This window comes from Zonotrichia albicollis, chromosome 4 (assembly GCF_047830755.1).
Source record: "Zonotrichia albicollis isolate bZonAlb1 chromosome 4, bZonAlb1.hap1, whole genome shotgun sequence".
NCBI classification, from domain to species: domain Eukaryota; kingdom Metazoa; phylum Chordata; class Aves; order Passeriformes; family Passerellidae; genus Zonotrichia; species Zonotrichia albicollis.
Window position 1 is genome coordinate 40,394,659 of NC_133822.1, and position 27,076 is coordinate 40,421,734.

The 27,076-nt window shown below is 39.9% G+C and overlaps 1 protein-coding gene across 2 annotated transcripts; it reads right to left on the bottom strand.

Annotated features, from left to right (window-relative positions):
• NUDT4 (nudix hydrolase 4) lies at positions 1-26,919 on the bottom strand. 2 transcript variants are annotated; one of them, XM_074539628.1, is made up of 5 exons: positions 26,516-26,919; positions 13,117-13,227; positions 7,196-7,240; positions 4,674-4,761; positions 1-3,631 (listed from the first exon to the last, which is right to left on the bottom strand). In XM_074539628.1, the coding sequence occupies exons 1-5, from the start codon at positions 26,612-26,614 to the stop codon at positions 3,429-3,431; spliced, it is 546 nt and encodes a 181-aa protein (XP_074395729.1). In that variant the 5' UTR covers positions 26,615-26,919; the 3' UTR covers positions 1-3,428. The 2 variants fall into 2 exon arrangements, with proteins under 2 accessions (XP_074395729.1, XP_074395730.1); XM_074539629.1 differs by having other exon boundaries at positions 4,674-4,758; positions 26,516-26,913.
• Between the last annotated feature and the right edge of the window lie 157 nt (positions 26,920-27,076).

The window sequence follows — 27,076 nt, forward strand, 5'->3', positions numbered from 1 at the left end:
CACAGGACTAATTTAGATTTTATTCTGGTATTTCTCAAATATAAAAAGTCAAAATTCTTACATCAATCTTTAAAGAAAATCCATGCAAGCAGGTCAAAATGTGTACAACTTAATTCCCTTCCCACCCTCCCCCCTTCCTTTCAGTTTTCACTTCACAAACCATGCTGGTAAGTAAATCAAGTGTCTGCCCCTCACGTTTCTTTTCACAGCACATTGTTAACAGAACAATGCTAGGCTAAGCCAGGGGTGCAGTAAGCACCAAAATAAGATTTTTCACTTGAACAGCCTCTCTGCAATACCTCAGGATTTCTTGTGTTTAAAAGCACGTCCATTTTGCTTAATTCTGTCTCCATGAGATTTTAAACTTTAAGGCTCTTTTTCTTGGATACCACCATAATGTAACTGATGAGACTCTCAAAACCATCAGCCAGGAAAAGCAGCAGTACAAAGTAGACTCCAACAATTGCAGATGACAACCTCTCTCTTCCCTTTTTCTTCTGGAGAACCAAATTGGACACATTGTACAGAATTTTTTGGCATGAGAGAAATCTCAAATTTGCTTTGTTTGAAATAGGTTTGGCCCATCAAAGAGAGATTCATGTAAAAACAAAATGCTTCTAACATTTAAATTGATTGGTAGTAGAAAAATTGTAGCCCTCCTGTTCCCATTTTTACAACTCTTTCTGTTGGAGTTCAGTGTCAGATTTCATTAGTACTGAAGCCATACTGCTGTCCCTTTACTGCAGTTGTTCCCTGTAGCAAAACTGAAATGTCTTCAGTTTACATCTGCAATTCACAAAACATTTCTCTTTGAAAGGGAGTAGAAGTCAAAGCAATAGAACTTCATTCTGAAGGTTGCATAGAGACTGAAGAGATTTGTACAACAAATGCTGTTTAAAAAAATGTCTGGCACTACTGAACAGCTCAAATGTGTGTGACCAAAAATATTTATAGGCAATCAACTCTGAGTTTGTTAGCAACAGCAATACTGTACATTTTACATTATTATCAAATACATAATTCAAGAGTTACAAAATAAGATCATGCATTACCACTAAATCTCATACAAGCTTGGATTGATTTCATTCCAAGAATCTGAAATGGAGACAGAGCATTTTCTTAAATGAATAAAAACCTCAGACTCTCGATTCTGTTTTAGCTTTCATGGCTTTGATATAATCTTGTTACAAGAAAACCTATACAAGTTTGCTCAATTTAAAGTGTTAAAATAACTACTGAACAAAAAAAGTGAGCATTAAAGTGATCAAAAAAGGGAGCTAAATGATTCATTCTTTTAAAGGCAGCTTTGGAGCCAGAGGTACCCTTCCACACCATGAGTATGATTTTAATAAAGATTAGACATTCATTATGCTCAACCCCTCCTTCTCCTGTTTCACCTGGCAGAACAGTTTAAAGTAGTGAGCTGAGCAAATGGTGTGCCAGTCTGGAAGAGGTTCAGTGTAAAATAGGGATTCCCCTGTGTGCACTACTGAAACAGCAGTGCTCCTTCCCTGGCCTCCCACCTCATGAAAGGATGGACAAGCTGTTGGCAATGCTTCCACCTTTAGGTGCACCTGAACACTTGCGTGTTCTTTCCAGTTCCGGAAGTGACCTGGACTAGGAGCTAAGAGGGATGGAAAGCAGTGTCCTATCCACTGTTTCAGAAGTCTTCAGCTTTGTGGCTCATGCCTCTTGTCAGTAGTATTTATGCCTCTTCAAAGAGAGCAGCATTAAGAGATCAGATCATATACCTCCCTAGTTTCACTGCATTTACATATGGCACAAGATTGTTTTTCTAGGAGTAACTTGTGGCAACAACATTTTTTTTCCTAAAAAAGTGTAACAGCACAAAAAAATTCATAGCAGCATTTTACACAATTTGTGTTAAAAAAGTAGAAGTTAACCATTTGTGTATTGAGTAACAAAAGGTTTAAATTACATTTATTTTCCATTTTACACTCACTATTTACTAGTTGGACTATTTACAAAGGTTCAAATGTTGTATAAGAGAACGAGCTTTACCCAGAATAAACTTCACGTGTGAGGTAGCGGTCTACCTCGACCTGTTTTGGCTGGATATAATGGAGGTACAGTTGGGTTTAAATCCTAGAAAAAATTCAGAAATAGGATGTTCATGTGAATTAGATTGTGTTCTTGTAGAAGAAACCATGCACACACACACATACAGAGAGAGTAATCCTATGGTAAAAATATTAAGACCAACAGTGGATTTAGTTTTCATCTTCTTGGATGAAAAGCAGGAGAAATAATTAGAACAGGGAGGTTGTCAGCTGTACCTCATTTATTCCAACTATATTTTTACCAAGAGGCCAGCTTTTATTTGAAGAATCTAAAGAAATTGATGTTCAAACAGTAGAACTGAAGGATTTAAGAATTAATTTAAAACTGGGAGTTTCAGCACTCCTTCTAATAGGACAAAGGAGTATTTTTTCTCTCCTGGTGTAGTAGCTGTGAACACTCCTGTCCCTAGCACTGCAGGCAGCACTCCTGGCTCCCGCAGGGCAAGGCACCTCAACACATGCTTGCTAAGAGACACCTCTGCAACCTCAGGGTGCTCCTGGTTAAGTCTTACTTTCCTCCAAACATTTCTAAATTGCAACACACTGCAGGAACACTATATGAGATGTTTCTAATTGAAGAAAGAAGTTTTTGGAACCTGCAGTGTAACCACACCATGAACAAAACATGGATCAAGGTTAGAAGGAAAAGAAAGGGGGAAGAAAGATCTACAATGCTTTTTACACAAATCTGACAGTTCACCAGCTGACCAAGTGATGAAACTACAGTCTAGTGGATAGTTTTGGTAGCTGCAAGACAAAGTTCTTGTTCTTGCCCTAGTTTAATGTTACGTGAAGATTGCATAGGACAAGGCAACCTTTTGGATAATTGAGGCAAGCAGTGCTTAGTGTTGGTATCCTTTGCTCTTGACAGGATGAATGTGGTTTAGTGCTTTATTGTAGTCACCCTTGTGCACCTCTGCCTTCAACACATTCATTTACCCAAATACTGCCAGCTCAAAGTCTTAGCACTTCATCTGTGGATACCAAATAAGAGTTTAGTATTAGACTATCTGCTCAAGCTTTAACTACTGACTAAAACTCACAAGTTTTAAATAAGCTGAACACCACTGAGATGCATATTTTATTTTAGCAGATATGCAAATTTATAAATTTATATAGTCAAGTTTTGTTTTTAATGGCCTAGTAAGGCATCTTAAAAAATCCCTATATGGCTTTGGTTTGCTGAAATACTACTTTACACTGTTAAAAGAAAAAACATGTTCAAATAAATTTGACATTATGACACATTCACGTATTTCACTTAGAACTGACAGTTATACAGATGCCTACATGTGATCACAGATGTCTCCTGTTGTGATGACACGAATAAAAAGGTAATCCAAATGTTTATCTCACAGTAGAGGGCAACCCAGAAGTCTGTGCAGAAGTGACATATAAGGAGTTATTATCTGGAAGAGGGGGAACCACAGAGTTTCCATTAGTGGGTGAACAGGTCAGTTTCAGTTTTTCCAAGTATTCTGCATGAACAGGCTTGTGACACTGAAGGACCTTGATTGCATCTTCTACTTTAAACCATTCTCTTTTCCTTCCTGAATTCACAAGAAAGAACAGAGTTATAAAATGTTAACAGCACTATTAGTTGCTATCTAGTTATTCACTTTTTCTCAGTTGTTTGGAAGTTGAAGTTGTCAGGCAAAAGAGTGAACAAAAAGACCTTGAAAGAACTGCTTAACCCAAGAGATTCACTTAGGCTTACTGAAATGCAATTCATAAGAAGGGATTTCAGGTAACTCTCTTGAAGCAGATAGTGGACAGAAACTCATATGACTCTTGATATGCTCCGAAAGCCCCAGCTGGTCATTAGAGGAAAGTGTGATGTTATTTAAATTACTAGATACTGCCATCCTACATTGTTGTGCCTAGCAGAAAACCAATCTTGAGACTGAACATGCATGCATGAGAATGTCTTGGTCTGATTTCAAAAGCCATGTTCCATACTCAAAGTCTCCATATGCATCCATATATGGAGTTACTCAGGTTAGGTGTGAGTTTTAAAAAATAGTATACCTTGTATCAGACATGTTTATGTAAGTTTCAAGACTTTACTAAGATCACTTAAGACCATCTTAACTTTTACAAGCTGGTCCTATAAAATTCAAAGTATCTGAAAATACATACAGCCAGGTCAATGATGGTCTTGTTAAAATGGAAGGAATTCTATTTTTTATTTGGTTTTACAGCATTATATGTACTCTGCTTGAATATACATAAACCACTTATTTAAGATCAAGGACACTTCCAAAAACACCCTAGAGTATCAGACAGTAAAACATTCTACTTTTTGGAATGGAATGGAAAAAGCAACTTGGCAGTATAGTATTTGGCCGCTAAAAAATTACAATATTTATTTTGTCATAATGTTATAACAATTAGAGTATTCTAAGAATAAGAGTAACACTATGTTGGAAGCAACCCTAGTTATGTATTAAAAGTATACAAGAACAGCATGCCTTGAATTTTTCAAGAACAGAATTAGTATTCCCCCTGAATTAAACAAACTGCTTAAGAAAAATGAAGAGTTTGCTCACAACATTTTTAAGTGCAGCACATAAGGACAGATAATTAGTTTACCTATATTAACTGAATCCTCCCAGTCTTCCAGTATTTCTGTCACAGTAAGAACATAAACGTACGTCCTATGCTTCCGATCCTGGTTCTGCTTGAATATGAGAAGGACAAGTTTAAATTCTCATCTAAGTAGATTACAGACTTACCACAACTACAAGATAGAAATTACTTACCTCTAAAGGATAGTTGCCAGCAAGCCTGACTTTTATTTTCACTAAACAAACATCTGTACTGATGAGACCCAAAATAATGGGAAAACAAAAGTTTTATTTGAAACAGCTATTTTCTTTTACTAGACTGAAAAAACTGAGCCAAACCAAAGACAATACTAACAATTTTGAAGATTATGAAGTTCTGACCAAAGTGTCATCCAGCTAAATATTAGCATTATCCACTAGTTCTGCCCTGGATAATTACTAGTACTTATCTTTTACATATGTTGTAAATTACCACGGTACTCCACATTTGCTTAAACTGTTTCCACAATGCATTTCATGGATGAAAGTTCATTTAAAAAAACCCAAGCACTTTTTTCAAGATGGAACCACTGCATCACGTGGCCATGTCATCTACACAATGCTGGCTGTAAAGTTTCACACTGTGAGTGCGGCAAATTAAATAGCCTATGCTTGCAGTCATGCCAAATGCAAAAATCACTGCCATCTGCTCATTCAGCAGGTTTGCCACGATGGCAGCACTCACCACGTGTTTCAAAGGCAAGTGTTTTGCACAGGGCAGGTTAAACACAGTCTAACAGAGCTGTCTGCTCAGGGCAAGACCCCTATGCTGCAGCCAGCCCATGGGAGGTTGGCAGAGACATTGCTCCCTGCTACTCCAAAGCAGGCCAGTGGCAGTGTTTGAGGTGTTAGCCAGCCCATTAGACCATCCTTCCCCTTGGAGAATAGCTGAGCTCCTAATAAAACCAGGACCATCTGCAATTACAACTGTACTAAGAACCAAGAGATGTTATGGCCTAGCTGCTCTAACATATGACTGCATTCTTGTGCAAATAACCTTTCCCACTTAACTTTATTTCACTACAAGCTTAAAATAGTTTAGAACCGATGTGCTTTACTAGGAAATAAAAATTCTCCAGGAGTTCTTTGTCAGTATCACCATTAAATGAGATACATTTATTTATAACACATATCCTTTCTGGCTGTAGTTCTAGAATAAGAGGACTCAGCAGCAGCATTTATTTCCATCTTCTCTTAGTTTCATCCCCAAGTCACAAGGTGTGGCCCCCTCAATGGTACTAACAACAGTTTGTGGGAGCCTGTTGAGAAATTAAAGTAGGGCTTTGATTTAAGTTAGAAGTAACCTAGAAAAGTTACAACCAATTTTAAATGGCTTCAGAAGAACATATATACCATATATATGAACATACGTATACCTGAACTATCAAGGAATCAGCGTGCTTTGCAGCCAACAACGTGACAGCTTATCCTGGGTTTTTTGGTCTGAGCTGAGAAATGGAGAATACTTTTGTAGACTGACCAGCAGAGTTAAAACAGCCAAGTTTTTAATGTGTGGGACCATCCAGTTCAACTCAAAACCCAAAACATATCAGAAAAACTGCAAAGCTTCAGGAGCTCCTCTAATTGTGTCATGGCTTCCATACTTCACACACTGGGACACAAGACTAAGTAATACCTCACACAGGAAATCCCTGTCAGGAATACACTGCCTATAAAAGCTGGGTGAAGATTTGTACCTCACTGAGACTAAGGGACTTAATATACAGCACAACATAGTAATAACTGGATGTATTAGGAGCTGAAGACTATTTAAACTACAGTCTGTTCTGGTCTAGAATCTGAGCAGAACTAAAATAGAATTCTAACTAGCATGTGTCCTTGCACTGTTGGTAGTTCAGAGTCTGATGTTTATACCATCAAATAGATGTTTTGAACTACACAGTTTGCTAAAGGTTTGATACATCTGTTGTCCAAAGCCTTGGCCTTTTTTTAGCAAATTAAAGCCATAAAGAGAACTCATATCCCGACTCATCAATTTATGTGTGTGAAAGTTGACTAATTACTTCAGCAAAATCTAACTAGGGAGGAAAAGTCAAAAGAGTGCCTCAGAAGAGGATGGTGTAATGGTTCAGAAATCCTAACTTTATGACTGGTTTGGTTTTTAGGGATTGTTTTTTCTCCATAATCTTTCCAGTAGAGGTCCAAAATGAGCTGAGATTAGCTCAGCAGGTGAGAGCTTGGTGCTGGATAACACCACATTGATGGGTTTGATCCCTGTACAAGACATTCACTTAAAATCTGGACACTGTGATCTTTGGGGTTCCCTTCCAACAGAGAATATTCTGTGAAACTGGGATAAGTACCTTGAACTCTTCCTATTCAAATCTTCACAGATCATGTAACACCTAAAGTCCTGTTTAATAGAGCAGGTCCAGCAACACTGCAAAATTATAGGTAGGTAATACTTATGAACTTAAGTGTGATTTTGCAGCTTATCAATTTTCACAAAGCAGCCATTGCTTTTAGAACTCAAAGGAAATAGCTCACCTCAAATATCCCAAGTAGTCTGCCTAGCTTTCCCTTTACTCCAGCCTACAAAACAAACAAGAAAAAGTGTTAGCATTTGGTATTAATATAATAAAATATAAAGCATCTGTACCATCATCCTACATTAGCATACTCCTCCTTATTAGGGTTATTTAAGTAAGAGTTTTAACTTAAGTTTTAATTAGATAGTGCTGCACTAATTTTGGAGATTCTAGTTTTAGACTCTTTATGAGTATTAGAGTACAAAAGCTTGTCCTAATGAGTGAATCAAAGAATCCATAAATCCTTCAAGGTTCCCATCCAGACCAAAATACTGTATTACTTCCCACATTTTCATGTACTGTATTTTATTAAATAGATAAATCATACCCAATACTGAAATAATCTAGGAAAGGAGAAAGGACAAGAGAATTTCAAATAGTATTAGAATTAATCTGAAAGAAGCAATCATCAAAACTCCAGTGCTATTTTACACAGAAGTTTAAGTACAAGTTTTAAAAATACAATAATAAATTAAACTGGAGGTTGTTGCATGGATTTTACAGCATAACAACTTCACATGTGCTAGTTTTCATATCCCAAATAGCTTTTGTCATGTAATATAAGCCCCAAATTTACATCCCCAATTCTCTGCAGTTTTGAACTCTTTCTAGCTAGTACGATTACAAAACACTTTCAATTCAGACTTTTATTCCAATATTTTAAAATAATCCCTGTATCAGGCTATGCTTTGTGATTTTTATCAATTCAGATAAGGTGGTCATTACTTTCTACTGAGACCCTGAGGTTTGCTTTTCCAAAAGTAATATATCATGCCTCTTCCAAGGGACATGGCTTACGATCCTCCACTCATTCTAAACAAAACTCAGTCCATATGCCTGACACATAAAGGCATATGTTGCCTACTGACAGACAATATTTAGATTGTTTTTGTCTTGTTATACAACCAATATTTAAAATAGGGCTAAGTGATTAGTGCTAAAATGACATTTTCTAGTTTTCAGTCTTTACTCCCAGCCTTAGCTAAAGACAGTTATTGATGTCTTATGTCTTTATATAAAGGACCATATGGATTTTCATTACATTTTAATGAGTAACTCTGACAGGCTTTAGCAATAAGTCTAATCAAAGTCTTACAAGTGAATGTTTTCTGTGACTGCCTTTTTAAAGAAAGCAGACGGCTGGTGTTATTTATTAAGCCATTTGGATGAAGAAAGCCCAATCACAGCCTCTGCAAAATTATCAAGGCATTTTGCTTATCTAGAGCAAGAGCTAGAGCAAAAGTTAATGCAAAACTACATGCAATATTCTGTTTGTCTGCTGTGATGGCCAAGATACCTGTTAGAGCTCATAAAGTCAAAATACACAACTGGACCTGATAGATAAATGATTAAGCAGCACATTAATTAGGAAAGGCCCTTGTTTTGGGCTGAAAGAGTAAGGTGTGCCACAAGAGGCACTAGAGATTGCTTGTGCTTTATACTGGGTAATGAAAAAGCACTTATTTGTGAAAAGCAACATGCTGAAGAAATGTTTTTTACTGATCAGTCCTAATTTCCTCAGCATTACAGTATCACTTCAAGTGAGAGTCTGACAACTAGTATTTAACACATGGCAACACCACCATGACCAGCTAGGTTTACTCATACTGAATAGCTTTCATAGAGGACTTTTGTCAACTTACTGGTATCCCATAGTCACAATGTGAATTTATCAGTGTAACTCTAAGTGGAATTTACTTAACACTTTCTCTTTTCTCCCTCCAAGCAAATCAATGGTTTAAACAAATACACTTAGCTGAGTAATTCTGAATGAAACCATTAGAAGCACTCCATTAGATCATGTGTAACAACTCCTCAAAGCTTGAAGTAAAGCTTTGGTGCAACCAGATGTTGCTATGTAAATGTGATTACTATAACTGATGCCTAGTTACTCTCAAATAGACATGTTTCCAAAATGTAGCATCATCCCTGCAGACAGCAGTATATTTAGAAAATCTCTACACTGAGAAGTGCAAAAAGGTAGTAATTCAAAGGCTTGTGATTTTTTCCTGAAAATAATACTCAACAGAATAATAATTCAAAGTCTTGTGATTTTTTCCCAAAAACATTATTCAACTGAATAATCTTCATAGTTGAAGAAGTACCTTGAATTTGACAGTCATCTTTTAAGTGCTTTTAGTAACAAGAATATTTCTTTCAAGTTCTTTTCGTAATGTGCTTCAAAATGTGTCAAATTTAAGTGCTAGAGGACTAAGAAATAGTTCAGCTTTATCCCCAGAACATCAAAAGCAGTTCCCCCTTTCCCAAAGGTAAGCTTCTAATCCAATACAGTGGTTAAATTCTAGACTTTGAACCATTTTGCCTCTCATAAAAACATACTTCTTCCTTTGGCTTTTATGTACCCATGGCTCTTAGAATATGGTTCTTCATGTAAACAGAATCCTATAGGCTTCTGTAAGTGTGTAAAGCCATCTAAAGTTTGGGAAAAAAGCCTGAAAAACCCCAGTTTTCTTTTGACAGACAAGCTGTTGAATTAAGTGCTATACTTGCCCAGAACAATTCTCTAAGGAAGTCTGAGTGCTCTGCAAACAGGACCTCAGATCTGAATCTTATGCATATATTTTAGCATTGGTCTAACTCAGCCCCAAGAGAGAGAATTCAGCAGTGCATGCCATGATCAGTGTGCCCGAGGTCACTCCTGCTGAGCTGCCGAGGCACTGCAGCCTCGGAGGAGCGCCAGACTCGCCCGTGCCCTGCAGATGGAGCCAGAGTCACGCTGCAGTTCCGCGGCTAAGCTAACAGCTACCAGGGCAGAAAGTTGCTGAAGATCTGAAAGATTTGGGTTATTTTTAACTCTGGCATTTGTAGGATAGTATTGTTGCCATTTTATTGGCTACATTCCTGAAGAGATGGTGGCAAGACTACTCCTGCCCCATTTTTGCATACTTTAACAAAACAAAATGCTTGACTACATCTGCCCTAATCCTTCAGCTGAGAATGTGCTTTATTTATTTCTGCAGTGTCTAACTAGTTCTAGTCTGTAGCACCCGGTCATTTTTCAAATATTAGATGCTCATTGGAGCTAATTCCTCTTTTCCTGTGAGAAGTCTTAGATGATATTACTGTCATTTTCACAGTTGCAGCAAATGATCTTCAGGATCATCCTCTTCTTCTCAGAAACTATATCCACACAGGGCTGAAAAAAACTGCATATTTTCTCATAGGCCTTTCAATACACTACTAAAGCAAACAAAGCAAGAGTCTCTTTTTTGTGAGATGGAGCCAGAAAAGGGAGTAGTTCACAGAACATCTCCATTTACAAGGCTGGGCATCATTGGCTTGCCACTCATGTGTCATTTTTCTTTGAACAGTGCATTTTGCAGACAACTTATTTTAATCTTTCATGCTATGCAATTAAAGACAAAGCTCCAAATTCATTAATGGAGTAGCTCCTCATTTTGATGAGGTTCAATACCTTTCTGGGATTGCTTTATTCTGTAACTTCATTTTGGTATTCTGATTGCAGGTTTGCAAAAGTTTATTTCATCTAAGTAATTAAGGTAACTGTCAATTTCCAGTAACCTGTGAAATGTCAGACAACCTTAAATGAAACACTAACTATCTAACTAATGAAACACTAACACTACTAATCATTATCACTAACACAAACAGAATTGAAGAGTAAAAAAGCCCTGGAGTCATGTACAGAGGCAGACAATGAAACAACTGCCATGCACGTACATTACAGAGATCTCTGAGCTGTAAAACATTCTCAATACACTACTGTTGGTGTTGAAGTGAGGGTATTTAAGCCAGTGGGCTATCAACACTTCTACCATTAAAAAATGCTGTTATAATTCCCACTATGAATTTATCCATTTTAATACATTAATAGAAATACTGAATCATGCTTAGTTTCTGCATGACCCAATACTGAAGAAACACATTTCAAACCAGCACCACTGTGCTTTCTTTGAAGTTTATTCATTCACAAAACTCTTAACAGTTCACTGTACTGTAACCAGCCTGCCAGGTGACATTGACCTTAGTATAAAAATAGAAAGGACATCCACCTTTAGAAAGGTCAGTATGAATTTCCATGGCTCAAACCCCTTTTTTCTTTAAAAATGGCACTTGACCACATGGAAGCATATAAGACTTAGCCAGTAGCTGAAGAATATTTTACTTTATGGCATGAACTTCTAAGTCTGATCAGCTATACAAATTATCATACCCCAGGAATTCTAAGGGAGTAGAACAAGTGTAACCAAATTGTTTTTGCTTATTAAAGCCCCTAGTCTGTGAAAACTCTTCATGCCTTTGCAAGCACAGTTCAAAGCAGAACACGGCTGGAATTTTATATTGTACTCCAAAACACCATAAAAAGCACAGTCCCTTCAATATCATCCATTCTTTATCACCAAAGAAAAAACCCCAAACATATGACTACAGTTTAATCAGCTTTAATTTAACATGGAGATGAGACTTTACTATCCTTCACCTTGGACTATAAGTCAGATCAGCAATTATAATTACCACCATTCCTAAGGACACTGAGCAGAGGACTGGGCTTTTTAATCCTACCCATCTTGTGACAGTGGGAAGACAAGACTCTCCCTAGAGGTGTTACTACTGCTTGGAAGCCTAAATCTTTGCTGACTCATTGCTAGAACCCAAACTCTTTGCTCCTTTCAAATGGACTGTATCCTGTGGCTGAGTATGTCTTGTGTGGGTCAGGATGAGCTCCTCCAGCCTGGAACAAACACCTTTGGTGCAGTGAGGTTTGTTCACGCTTGAACCTTGCTGCAGGAAGGCTGCTGAGAGCAGCCAGTAATGAACCAGTCTGTTCCCCAAGGAAAATGGGAGAAGGGTCACTGAGTCACAGCTCACAGATCTCATTTTGGCACTGAATAGCAGGCACTGCTTGGTGCAAGTCACATCTACATCAAGTTCCTAAGCCTCAACATCACAACAGAACCAGTTTTAAAGGTAAGCAAGATGAGCCATCAAATAGCATAGCTAATAGAAAAAATCATTACAAATACTAATCAGCAACAATATTAGCCACAGCAAAATGGGATGAGAAAACTGGTTCAGTCTAGTTGAAATCCTACAGTTCACTCACTTAGCAGAATGCATCCAATTTATAAAAAAATCATATAACTTCTATTTCAAAGTCTGATATTTTGATTTTTCTTGCAGTTTTATTTGGTTTAGACATGGTTGTTAAGATATTAAAGAAACACTTAATATTTTTCACAATTTTCCTAGGAAAAATAAACAGCAAATGAAACCCCAGAATTCTGAATCTGAAACTAAAGTGTTGTAGTATAGGGAAACTGCAGGAATTCATCATGATTTAAGCTCTGTTTTGCCTGGTCATAGGGGTAGAGATAGAAAGGCAGACTATAACCATAGTGCTTTCTTTATAGATAAGCAGCCATAAACGTATGAATTCTCATCTGCTCAGATAGATCAGTTTCTAATCTGTTTAATTTGAAATGCCCTCAAAGGTTTGCTGATTTCTTGTTCTTATGCAGCTACATGTTAATGGTTAGTTTACCTTCACTCTGTTCTAAAAGAGCTGCAAGTCAAACATTTTCTTCACAAACACAGAAATGTTACAACAGTATAACATGCCATTTTCCATAAAGTCACAGTTTTACTTCCAGGACTTGTTTATAAAGGCAGACAGAAATTTAGCTATGAAATGAAAAAAGAAGCTAAACTGATTAGTTCACCTCACCACACTATACCCCAATTCTAACACACAGAACTGCAGTTCTTTGAATTTCATAGCCACAAAGGTCTGTCAAGTACTGGATAAAGGAGGTAATTCCCTCTTCCTTCTTGGTTCCCATCTGAAGACAACAGCAGCACAGATCAGCTGGATTTTTTATTTTGTTTGGTTTTTGTTACCTCTTCATAGACCTCTCTCACAGCTGCTCCCCCCGGCTCTTCCTCTGGTTCCATTCCTCCGCCTGGTACAATCCACTGGTCTGGGTATCGGCTACTGCTTACCAACAGCACCTGGAAAGAATTGCAAGGGACTGGTAAATACAGCTCACAAGTCAGGAATCTCACTGCTACCTGCTTTTCCAGCAAGACACTTATTCACCTAGCCAGATGGATTACAGGCTTCAGAAAGAAAACATAACAGGCAAGCAGGAGTTGGAAAAAGAGGAAAACAGTTAACATCCAATGTGTTTTATGAAACTAAGTCAAGACAATGTCACTGTGATCTCTTTGTACAAATGCTTTCATTGGATGCTTAGACACAATGTGGAAAATACAGAATAATGTGCACAGGAGTGAAGGCATACAACAAAAATCTAATAACAATGTTTTCCAGAACTAAGTCTTCAGATAAGAGATGGCAAAGTGTGAAAATTAAGACATTTTAATCACAGAGAAGTTAAACTAATTCTTCTGGAATGGCATCTTCTGGCTAAAATTAGACCTTTGAAAATATTTCTCATTTTTAGACAGATACAAGCTTCTTTTTAGTTACTGAAGTGTTATGTTAGCATGACATGCTTACACTATTGCATAACTAAGATACAGCAAGAGTACTTCATTGGCCCTTGTCCAATTTGATTTCTTTTAAACATTTATGTAAGAGGAAAAAGCACAACACATTGAATTTGATTTCTAAATTTAACATTTTTCCCCCCAAGATGCTTTAATTTCACTTAATTTGACTCTAACCTGGTTCTGTCATTGATACACACCAATTTAAAACTCCCTGTCTGTAGGACCTGCACTTCATAATATTCAGAGCAGAAAGATGTTAGCTACCTGTCCAACAAACTATGATACATTGTATTTGGAGTAATTTTGCAGAAGAAGTTTATGAAGGTAAGACCTTGATTCAGGACCCCTTGGAGATAAGCAGTTTAACTTATATTTGAGACACGTCCCAGGTACCAAGACATACTCAGTCATCTGTGTAGTAAAAGACTTCCTATTCTAAGCATTGCTTACATGAACCCTACCCTGAAGTCAAAGGACAATTGTGGGGAGTAAAAGGGCAGGGTCAGTGCTCAAATCTTGAAAAGCAATTAAAAAACTAGAACAAGAACCTCAAGTCTAAAGGTTAGAGTTTTAACTGGTGCCAGACAACTTAAGTGACTGTCCCAGCCCTCACCTTTATGGACTTCAAACTTACCCGTGTTGGCTTAAATAGGAAAATGATTCTGCTGACAGTAACAGGGAGATGATTACCACTTACACCACGTCCCTTTGGCACTCAGGGAAATAGGCTGTAGGTTCACCTACAGGAACTGGGAGTGTAATTCAGATGGCTGCATACTTTGTGCATGCAATGATATGTGTGCATACTGAGGTGCACCTGGAAGAGCCTTCTCTGACAGATACTGTCCTGCAATGTTTATCTTGTGTGCAGTCAAGATTAGTACCCTTTAGGGTAGGACTAATTTCCCCAAAGCTTTTTCCTACGCTAAGGAACACAGCAGAGACATCATTTAGTACAGAAGCATTCTTAGCATCTGATCTAAAAGTTCATGTTTTCAGTCAACTCAAGTACTTTACTCAGCTACCTAAAAACCTAAGAATATTCACAAAAGCAATAAGGTTGGACTCAAATGCATCTCAACTTGATTTTTACAGCCAAAGGTTTTGGTTTCCTAGGATCCTTTGACATTAACAAAAGATTCACAGAGCGTACACAGCTCTACTGAAAGTAATTTTAGAAAATGCTTTTGAACACTTAGTGGAGCACCTATATCACTACAAAGAACCACTTTAAGCAGTGCTTAAAAAGCAGTTGTGAAAATCAAGTTATGAATTCACTTCTGAGTTCCAGATATAAGCAGTAAAGAAAATTTTCTGCTGATGAAACTAACATTCAATCCAGTCATGTGAAAGCTAGCAACAATAATAAACAAAAGGATGATTATCATTAAATCATTCCCAGCTTGGTAGAACAATTTAAAATCAGCATTCATTGCTTAGTTAAGGCTAAACATAAAACTCTTAATTACTACTATGGGATAAATCAGGTTGCTCATTCTGGCAGTGTAGTGTAAAGCCAGGATTTTTTACGCCTTTATATTTAGTAGTTGACTACTGCTAATCAGATCAATAGACTATTAAGCTGGGCTTGTACATATATTAGCTTTAAATTACCCTCTTAAAAAGCAGAAACAAATACATCTAGCAAGTAATCAACATTAAAATACATCAACTCTTGTAGATAGGGTTTACAGCTACATATACAATAAATACTCAAGTGTTACAGCTTGGGAATTAATTTTAGCAACTATCCAAACCTATAAGCCTGGAACTGACGCATTTTCTCAAACATCTTTCCCTCTATGCTTTATTGTCCTGTGCTCCCACTGCTTTTACAGTCTGAATTCAAGAGCTCACACTAAAATATATCCCTGAGATCCTCAGATGCACAATTTTTTTACCATTAACACATGAAGCCACTAGGGCATGAGGCATCCATCCTGGGGTAATGCTATCAAAAACATACTTGGTGCTAATCAGATTCCACAAACAACAAGACCTGATAGCTAGCAGCTGCAGGATTGTGTGGTAAGGCTGAAAAGCATTCCACAGACTTTTCCAGTATAACATCAAGCAGTCTTCCATGTTTTTGGAGTTTTTTTCTCTGCTGTTTTTCATTCCATATAGTTTTGAGGTACTTCCATCTGTAAGTGGCCAGAAGATACATCCCCCAGTACTTAATGATGAGAGTGTAAATACAAATGTGATTTAACTATGAAGACACCAAAAAGCTGTAGTTGGTTGACACTGCACTCACATGCCAAGAGAAGTGCAAAAATCAGCAGCAAAAATGCAGCAATTCACCTTCCCTTAATAGAAGATAATCAAACTAGGAGAAATATGATCTAGGTTGCCTGGACAATCCAGTCTTTTCTGAGGAGGCTCGTGGTCAAGCAGATTACAATAGTCTACTGGAAAAGAAAAGACTGCAGAACCTCACACACCTGTATTTTTTCCTGGTTTATGCACACCAAATTTTACACCAAAACCCCCTTAGGCTCAGAAGAAAAAAAGCAGAAGTACTTCCTATGCAAAGAAGTCTGTGTCCTGTATCCCCAGATGCAGAACAAGGGCTAAGATTTGAGTTGCATTACTTCTAGGGGTCACTGCCTTTCCCATGTCTCTGACTTAAGACCCACTGTCGATAACTCTTGTTCAAAAAAGGTACGGAGTACTGCAGTGCAATCTGCTTGTCTAGTTATACAGCTGAGCTTATCTTACTCCAAAGACTAAGGTAAAGATGCTGTAATGCTGCCAAGTGAAGAAGTAAAGCTGCAAAGTTCAGCTAAGAGGAAACAAAAGGAAAAATTCTTCCATTAAGTGTTACCAGCCAAGTTTCACCTCACTTCCAAGTCCAGGAATAGAAATGACCTTTGAGTGTAGCGAGGAGGAGAAACTGCTAGCCAGTCTGCTTGTAATAAGCACCTATCAATACACATAACCATAATATGGTTAACCAAAAAGGTTATTACAGGGCAGGTGGCATCATGGGACTTGGTCACTATAAATGCTAAGCTTGCAGACAAACAACTGAAAATTTCTAAAGATGCTGAAGTTTTGGCCTTTTTAGTGTTCTCAAGTCAAAACCACTCAAGAAACAGTTAGCAGCCCTGTATTCCAGAAGACCAAAATGGGAACAGCTCAGAGTAACATAAATTATAACCACAAGATATTAATTTTTTTTTCATATTAAACTCTAGAGAGGTAGAAACTGTTTTAAGTTTATATCATTGCTTTCTACCTTTCTTAACTGAAGGACATGATACTTTACCAAAATAATTGTATTAAACACCAATTTACATTAAAAAAGCAAGAATAAAGTTTAAATTAGCTAGAGCAGACCCCCTCAGAGCTGGATTGTTTAGACTTCAAAACAAAGTGATCCCCAACTTGAAGTTGAAAATATACCATCCAATTTTACAATAATTATTTGTCATCAGATGTCAAAGGTCTCTATTCCCAGCCTAATCCCATCTATTCCTGTCTTTCCCACTGCACACCCCATTTTCATGGCTCCCACTACTCCAGCAGCTGTCCAGCTTAATGTTGGAATTACCTGATGGAGTCACGTCTGCCCTTCTTTATAGCAAAGCTGGCAGTTAGAAGGAGCAATGCTCAAGAGAAAAGGAATCAACCCCTCACTCCCAAAAATTGCTGAGCATTTGTGACTCAGCTGCAAAGAACATCACACTGCCCAGGCGTACTGCTCAGAAGTCAGGTGTGAGGAAGACAAAGGATTCAGCTCCCAAACTTTACAAAGGTGAGCACACACAAATCATTTCAGAAGATTTAAACAGATCAGAGGATAGAAAAGATCAGTAAGGCATTAAAAGGTACCTCTCAGGTACAAAACACTGCCAAATGCTGTTAAGATGTATTGCATATTTTCATAGGCATCAGAAACATTAAGAGGATAAAACATCCAAGCCTACTTGGAGAAAAAAGACAGGACCCACTCTGATGGAGTTAATATAATTTAACACACTCAATATGGAAACTCAGCCTACATGGTTGGTCTGCTTAAGTCACAGGCAACTGAAAGAGTCAGAAAGATGGTTTAATCCTAATACAGCCAAAAGGTTCAGTCAAGCCCTAAGATTTGTTTAAAACCAGCCTTAAGCAGATGCTCAGGGAAGAATACAAACAGTAAGTGCTTTATTATTCCCTAAAATTTTCAACTTCCAATTGTTTTCACCTCAGGAGCTTCCTTAAAAGTACTAGGGGCAACTTTGAATGCTGCAACACAGGAACACTATTGAGACGCAAGGAAAAGCATCTCTTACAAACACTGGATCATATTTGCAGATTTAACTGTAAAATTTTTTAGGCAGAAGCACACATTTCAGAGAGCATATGTCAATCTGCTACTGTAATTAAAGAGATTTCCTTTATCTAACACTTTTTTCCTCTATTTTAAGAATCACTGCCACATTTTAGTAGTTATGAAACAGTTTTGCAGTTTCCCTATAGGTTAATGTGGTATCCTTGTCCTAGAATGCCATTGCCTTTTGGCAATGAGGTTGGAAAATGCAGCTTTAAACCTTGCCATAGCAATGCTACACAGGCAGCATTTAGTAAGGAACAGTTGCCTTCCTGAAAAGATTCTCAGGAGAGTGACTGCTTTTAGTCCTCATTTGTTACTGCCAGAATTTTCAAAATTACTTTATTTTTTAAACATGGAGAAATAACATGCACAAAGTTCTTGTAAAGTAATAACAAAACTACAGGATCAGACTGGACAGCATTTTAAGAGCTAATTCAAGTCAAGACTGCAACACCTTTACTTTCCCCCTAACACTGGGATAATGAGTTTATAGGAAGCTGATCTGGATGAAAAGTCGATTCCCCATGAAAGCTTTGTCCAGCCTGCCCACACAACAGCCATCAGGACACAGCTGTTCAAGTGCTGTGGGGCAGTGCTGCACAAACTGGGGCAGGAAGGCACCACTGCAGCCTCCCAGTTCCAAATGAGCCTGTACGAATTCAAGAGCCTCTACTAAAGTACTTTAAAGGCCACAGACTGAAAAGCAGTCCCCAGCTATGACAGAGGTTATAAAAGATGATTCAGCCTCACTGAACAGGAGCTAGCACAACAGCAGAGGAATGGCTAACTAGCAGTACATTAATCCTAATGCTCATTAATTTGAGCACAAATCTTGAATGCATCTCAGAAATCTGGGTTCTGTCTACACTATAGATTAAAGTCTGAAATATCCTCCCAACTTTACTTGAATATCCCTTTTCAAAGCAGCAACACAGCACCTGGATATCAGTCAGTGCTACTTTTCCCCCATTCTGAAGATGAATGGTAAAGAAATATGGGTATAATTATATAATAGACCAGAAGGAGATCTGGAAACTATTTTTCCTTTGAGACTTTTTCACTTTAAGGCTATATAGCAATAAGGAGAGATGTGTCAGCTTTTTTTCAGAAGAAGTTTTGCTTTGACTTGCAATTACAGCTGTAATATTTAATAAATTTTATTTCATATTAAACACAAATATTTGGCTAACATGTTATAGTGACACAGAATTTCAGTGCCTTCCTCTGGCTATTTAACATACTTCATTTTGTTCTTTGGCTGAAGTGTTCATATCAGGAATAGAACAGCACTGTACTACTATGGCATGCCAGTCAGAACACATTTCCTCACATAAAGTGACTCAAGTCACCTGTAGCATTCCATCTCCCCCTAAGCTTTAGCATGCTTTGGAAAAACAGATGTGTCAGGTCTCACAGTGTGATGAAGGGCGCAGATCTTGCACCCAGACATATGACAAAAGGAAATGAAAAAAAACCCCTGCAAACAAATAAGAAACTTCCCACAAGTACCTATATAAAAGTTTTACTTTTTAGTGAGCAAGAGTTTTACTTCTCACACTGGGCCAGTTCCCAAATCCTCTATACCCAACAACCTTCCTCCCTCATGCTTGCTAATGCAGACCAAGGGAGAAACCACAATTCCAGGTAGCAGGGGAAGAGCTAAATTAATATTGCAGCCCATTTCTTTTTAACTTGAAATCACGTCCTAATCTCAAGCAGGAGAACTGGGCTTTGCTGGTTACTCAGCAACATAATCTGTTTGACTGAGGGATCAGCTTCCAAGCACTTGTCAGAAACAGGAGCTCCAAGCCTTTGAGAGCTGCTCAGCTGCAGGTAAAGATTTGACAAGGTTATTTCTTGACAAGTACCAGTTACCTTTTAGCCTTTTCTATCTTTGAGATACATCTTTGAAGACCAAAATTTGTTTTAAAGTATTTACATTTGTAGAACTGGTTTCACCAAAGTGCTTAAGCACTAAGTCAAAAAGCCAACGAATTAAAGTAAGCTTTTCAAGAGTTCTACAAACAAGACTGGGAAAAAAATACACATCAACCTATGGTCTGTGAACTCACATATCTACAAAAGATGTTTAAAAAAAACATGTGTACAAATTCTAGCTAGAGATAAGAATGCATATATGTGTATGCAAATAGGCATATATATATATCTAGCTATGACATTAATGCATTTCTGAAGAAGTCTGCCACTGCTGTTTCACAGTAAGTTGGAAGTTTTGAGCCCCACTAGGTTAACTGAAGCAACTCAAATAGAAACTTTGCCACCAGTTTAAATCCTAAGTAAACTAGGGATGGTGCAAGTAAGCTAAAAGGATATTTTTTCTAGTATCTTAACATAAATATAACTGGCTCAAAAAGACATCATCTTCAAAACAGGGTAAAAAGTGCTTTGTTACAGGACATCTTAGCCTGATGTTATACAAGTACAGCCATATTTCCTTCTCCCCTCAGCCCAGCCCTCTTCAAGCAACTATCAACCCCATTAAACATATCCATATGGCATAGAAAAGTAATACCACAGGTATTAAAAAAAAAAAATTGAGATTTCAAAATTAAAAAAAAACCCTTCATATTTGATTGATGTCAGTATCTGAAGACTTATGAGTGAAGACTGAAGATTTTTGCCATGATGGACAGTTGAATTCCCACAGCCTCACTAAACCTGCAGGCTTCCACTGCTGGCAAGTAGTTGAAATTTGTGGAAAAATATTCCAGCATGAAAACAGTTTATATGCCATGCCTGCAGAGAGCTGCTTTGCTGTGAACATAACAAACACCAGTGTCTTGTATCCAGAGTTGGTTACCTGACATAAATCTTACCACAGCAACCTAACATTCAATTTTTCTCAACATTAAGGCAAGCTTTAACCCCATACGAGCCTGCAGGGATACACTATAAGCAAATACTTCCTCTGTAGACACATCATAAAGAGCAATCACCCTATGTAATTACTCTTCCTGTCCATTAGCAGGGCAGGGACATGAAACAGAGAAAATAAAAGCCACAGTGTGCTTGAAGTCCACAGTGAAATGTGTATTGTCTGTCATTTAAAATATGTCTATATTCTATCAGACCATCATAAAACAAGGTAGGTAACCCACACCACTATGGAGACCATGCCAGCCTTAAATGAGGTGCCATGGTCATACCCCAAGTTATTTCAAAGCACACATTACCTGCATGTTGACACCTGAGAGCTCTACACTGAAGGATAAAGAAACCAAATGAAAAACTCCATGTCAAGTATGGAATATCTTTCATGACTCTGCAAGTTTAATTGCAATAATTCCTCGAACACTCCATTTTGCCAGGGTAGCCAGGTGATACTTCTGGGCTTTGGTTTTATGGATCAGGCTGCATAACAAAAGGTCCTTCTGGCTTTCAGACCATTTAAACCAATGCACATAAAAATAACATTTTGCTTTTTTCTTTAATAAAGCCATTGCTAATATAAAGCAACATCTGTACAAACTAAAGAACACTATCTTTTAAAATGTTTAAACCATGACCATCATAACAAGATATAAGAAACCCTTGCTTAATCAATCTTGATATTCTACAAGCAAATAAAGTTATTAAATCAGACCAAAAAGGAGCTATAACACTAGGAACTTATAATTTTTAACTCAAGGACAAGATAAATAGTTGAGATGCAAGTGTATGCCCTGCTACAGAGGGGAAAAAAATTCTACATTTCCTGTAAGTATGTAACAATACATTTTTCCTCACTGTCTCAATATTAAAAAAAACACCTTCCCATCTGTTTTCATCTCATGTACAAGGCTGAACAACAAATGCAAAATTAAAAATTGAAAAGCTTGAAGACTTTTTTTGCATATGAAACTATTTTAGGTCTGCCACTAGCAACTGCTGACTGAACACTAAACTAGGGCTTTCAGTACCATATTTGATTACATAAAGCACTCTTACAGATGCCAAAGTAATTAGAATGCACTCAAAGTTTATATTCAAGATACTTAAAAATAACTACTCATTTATTTGTATAAGATGTAGTTGATGGAAAAAAATTAGGTTTTAAAATTATTTCAGTTACTCAAATTGCTACAAAAATTATGTTTATTACTATTTGCTCCTGCTGCTTTAAAGGCATGCCTTGTTCTCTGCATTGCAAAGTAAGAATCCCCTTGCATACCTTCTGTCCAGACCCTAAGACAGGAGGGTTTTTATGTAAAACCGCTGTTTGCAGTACACTGAAAGTCTAAACAATTCCAGCCTGTGGAAGCCCTTCAAGAGGGCTCTCCTGCAGGCTTATTCTAGAGCTGCCATCCACTCCCAGTTGCTTAAGAGAAACTTGCATTTCCTCCCAGCCCAATCTGCCAGCCCATCCCTGCCTGCTGAATGCCATCAGCTTTTTGCACACACCTACCAGCTTCTTGTTTGTTCAAAGCAGAAAGGCTGCACCCCCCACACACTGCATGCCCACACAGCCTGGTTTCTTTTTTTTGGGATTTCTCCTGCTTCATTTCCAGGATGTTTTTTCTTCCAAAGGGCAGACAGTCCCTTCAATTACTCGTTTATTTCCTTACAGAACAAAAGGAAGCAGCACTTCAGCTCCTATCCAGCCATTTTGCTCTTTCTTCAGCCCAAATGACAGTGCTAAGACCAAAACAGGCAACACATTAATGGCAGTAGTCCAGGAGACAACCTCCTTTAACACCCAAAGAACCCAAAGGTTTTTGGGTGTTAAAGTACTGGGCACTTTACTTGGCTATTTGGGTTTTCTCCTTTTTAAAGGATTTTTCTTTTTAAATCATACACTATGACAGCATGAAGGAAACAAAATCTAAACCAAAATGGGCTGTATAGCACTAAATCATTCTGTGTGGAGGCACTTCCAGACGAAGAAACATGATTTTCACAGTGGTGCAGCTGAACAACCATCAGTCATCTCGGGTCCAGGTTTTCAGCTTCAACATCAGCTCTCAAAGCAGCAGCTTTTGACAGGTGGCAGGAGTGCAGGGAAGCCCAGTTTGCAGCCTGTAACACTCAGGAGAACTGACTCAACAATTTTAAGCCTGGCAGCAAGGAGTGGCAAGTCCAGCAGTAAGCCAAACTGGACAGGGAGCTGGGAAATAGGAGCTTGGAGGAACCACCAGGCTGAGTTTTGCCTCAGCAGTATTCTACAGCACACCTATGTTCCAAATTGAGAAATAAAGAAGCAAACTGAAACTCAATGTAAACAGTTGTGTAATAATAGTAATAAAATAAACAGAGGTATAATGAAGTGTAAGGGATGAATTTGGCCAGTCTTTTTCCATTGACATGTTACTTCAATGTGCATAAAACTCAGCTGTAACATCAACGAGGCTGCACAGGCAGCAAAAGAAGTGCAGTATGGATAAGAAATCGACCAGGATGCAGTAACAAGCAGATTTTGCTAGATGAACACTAGAGATATTAACTGCTTTAGTGACTTGCCCAGTTTTTGTCAATGGGCACAAAAAGCTGTTACTGAACATGCCTGAGCCTTTAGTGAAGAGGCAGCATCCAGAAGTCATGATATCAACAGGGGACATCACATGAAGTTGCAGAAGAAGGATCACCTCAGGTGAGAACACTGCTGTGGATTTCTGGCACAAGTTTAGAGCTCATGAGGTGGCAACAAGTAAGAGACTTAGATATCACCAGAAAACACAAGATGACTACACAACAGCTTTACAGTCATGTAGAGATGGGCCCTATTGCAACATTTTTTCTGGTATAGCTAGAGAAGTGTTAGTAACCTTTTACACAGCTCAGCATGATCCCATCCAAAGCAACCACAAGTGTCACCCACATTAAAAAATACATTTTCCAAATGGAAGGAGATGTAAGAGCTACCATGATGACCAAGAGAAAACTGTTTCTAAGAAAAGATGATTTAAGTCTTAAAGTTCATAAAAAATGCTAAGAAAGGAATGACTGCTCTCTACAGATATGTCAGAAAACTAAGTGCAAGAAAGCAGAAAAAAAAAACTTAAGCTCAGCTATAACAGGCTAGGGACAAGCCTTTTGGACAGTCGGAATGGAAGCAGAAAGAAAGGTTAATTCTAAGATTTGTATCACAAGATTGGTATAGATACTCATTCCTCCAGAGAGGACCTAATCAGATGAAAAATAGACCAAATTTAGTCTTGCAGACAGTATCTCTAGAAAAAAAAAAGTTGAGATTTGGATTTCTTGCTTTTAAGAGTCCTAAAAAGAAATGTATTGCTAAAAATTATTTTCAGTTGCTGCTTCTATTTTCTCAACTCCAGTGTCAAGCAACTCTTTGCTTATCCTGTAAGTCAAAATAACTACGAAAACTATTCTATCCTGTAGTTCCCCTCCACCTCCCAATAACTTCTGCAGGAGTCTCCTGTTCCCTTCTTCTCCAGCCACTGAGATACCACGCTTGTGCTCCTTTCCTGCAGAAGTTACCCTACACTTAAACACCCTGGAGGTGTAGCTTGGCTGAAAACTGATGGTGCAACCTCTAAAGACTTAGAAAAGAAACACTGAAGACATTTACATGGAATACACCAACAGAGAAATCACCTGGACAAGTGTTCAAGAAAACAGAAGCAAGCCTCAAACACCCAGTTTGGGGAACATGGCTCATGATTGAAGCTAATCACAAACAGCAGTCAGGCATCAAACTTGTAAGGAATAGATTCTGTACTGACACAGAGGAAGCTGGCACTTGGGAAACAACTCCTAAGCAAGTACAAGCTGTTAGCACTGCTTTCTTGGAAATAACTTGTCAGAAAGCAATTTTAACTGTTTTCACAGACATAATCTATGTCCTAAATCTGATCTGATGCTCTCCCATCCACTGCATCCTCAAGTATGTCTACCTGCATGATGCCAAGGCCCAGCCTCATGCCAGCAATACCAGTACTCCATGCAGAATACACAAGGAACTGCAGTGCAATAATGGTCAGCACCCACTCTTCTCACACAGCCCAGCCAAGCTGCTACTACCATCCTTAGCCTCAAAGGATGTTATTATTCACAAGCAGTATTCTGAAGCAGCCAGTGATCTCATTGGATGCAAGACTGAAAGAGAATGACAAGAAGTTGTATCAGGAAATGAAGAATGAACACAAATCACTGACAAAGGTGACCCCAACCATGAATTTCCAACTACAATTGGTGCAAAAAGTTGTAACAGTGGCTCAAGTATTCAAACTCCAATTAAGTCTGGAGTAGCATCCAAAAATTCATATTAAAGTCACATAAATGGTGAAGTGTGTTGGAATGTCAGAGACCAAAGAAAAGCTGTAACCCATAACAAGACCTTGCAAGACTCCTGCTGGGTGCATTTCTCCCTCACACTAGTAAAAACTCATCAGCACGGTCCCAAGGTTATGCTTAAACACAAAGGAAATTATTTTTCTTTGCTTAAACCCAAGTGCCTGTATTTTTTGATCAGGCCTCTTCCCACTGCATTATATTTACTTAGTAGATTTGTAAGGAAGACATTCGCTGTACTGACAGCTTGGGAAGGGCACCAGCATCTTCCAGCATCTAGATAAAGGCAGGAAAAGCCTCTAAACACTAACCTTTATAGTTACTTCATGGCTACTAAACAAGCAAATGAAAAGAGAAGTCGCAAAAGGGTACACGTCCAGCCTGAGATCATCTAAAAAGCATTGTGCAATGAAAGCATCAGCGGGCTCCCAGATAACGGGCAGTGCCATTGACCTTGGCTCGGAATACGGGACAACTTTGTTGCCACCTCCCGACTCTGCTGCAACACAAAATTCCGGGGGAGCGCCACCCGCTACAACCACAGCCGCAGCAACAACTCTCCCGAGCCCGTTCACAAAAATATTGCTAAGCCCCACTTTACTCTCTCCGTGGGAAAACCAGGTGTTCCAAGCGCAGGGTTTTTTTATCGCACCCAAGCAGGAGGGGCAGGAGGTTCGCCTTAGGATGACACACCAGCCCTGCCCTCCACGCGCCATTATACATTAACCGGTTTTCCGCGTGTCACGGGCGCACAGACGATAACCCTGGAGTTCCAGCCGGTGTCCTGGCCCATCCCGCCCCGCCCGGAGAGCTCGGTGTCCCCTTCCTTCCCTCCCTGCTCTCCTCTCCCCGCCGCGGGGACCGGGGCCGCGCACAAAGGCGGCGCCGCGCACGTGGGCGCGCACCCCGCCGCCCCAAGATGGTGGGCGAGAGGCGCGCCCGCCCCGCCCCCGGCCCCGCTCGGACCGGCATGGCCCGGGGGCCGCCCGCCACCGGCCCCGGCCGGCACAGCCCCGCCGTGCCGCCCCTGCCGGCTCTCGGGGTGCCGGGAGCCCCGGCACGACCGTGCGCGCTGGGGGCGTCCCCCGGGAGGCGCCCGCGCCCCGCGGCCAGACAAAGGGATGCGGTGGCGGCGGCGGGGCCGGCGGGACGGGAACCTCGGCCGGGCCGGGCCCGGCGCCCCCCGATCCACGTGCTCGGCGAGCTCACCTCGTCCTCCTGCTCGCTGCGGAAGCACAGGCACGCCGCCCGCTTCTTGTAGCCCTCCCGGTCGTACGTCCGCGTCTGGTTCGGCTTGAATTTCATCATAGAGGCGGTGACACGCGGGCTGCCCCCGGCCGCCGCTGCCGCCGCCACGGCTCCTCTCTGTGAGCGCCGCCGCCGCGCCCCTGGGACACCGGCGCGGGGCCCCCGCTCGGGAGCGGGGCTGGAGGAAGGCCAGTCTCAGCCGCTGTCACAACAGCGCCGCGCCGCCTCTGCCGCTGGTGCCGCCGCCCCGGGAGCTGCGCCGCGCCATGGAGGCTCTCCCGGCGCCCCGAGCCGCCGCCGCCCGCCCGCGGCGGCCGCCCCTGCGCCCCCACTATTTAACCGTAACGCGCATTCCTGCGCCCGCCGCGCCGCTCCGCGCAGGCGCCGGGCGGGGCGGGGCCGCGGGGGGCGGGAGGCGAAGCGCCGGTCACGGCGGGCGCGATCGGCGCTCCGGGGCGGGCGCTGTGCGGTTGGGGCAGTGGGCGGGCTGTGCGGGACGGGCACTGTGCGGGCCGGGACAGC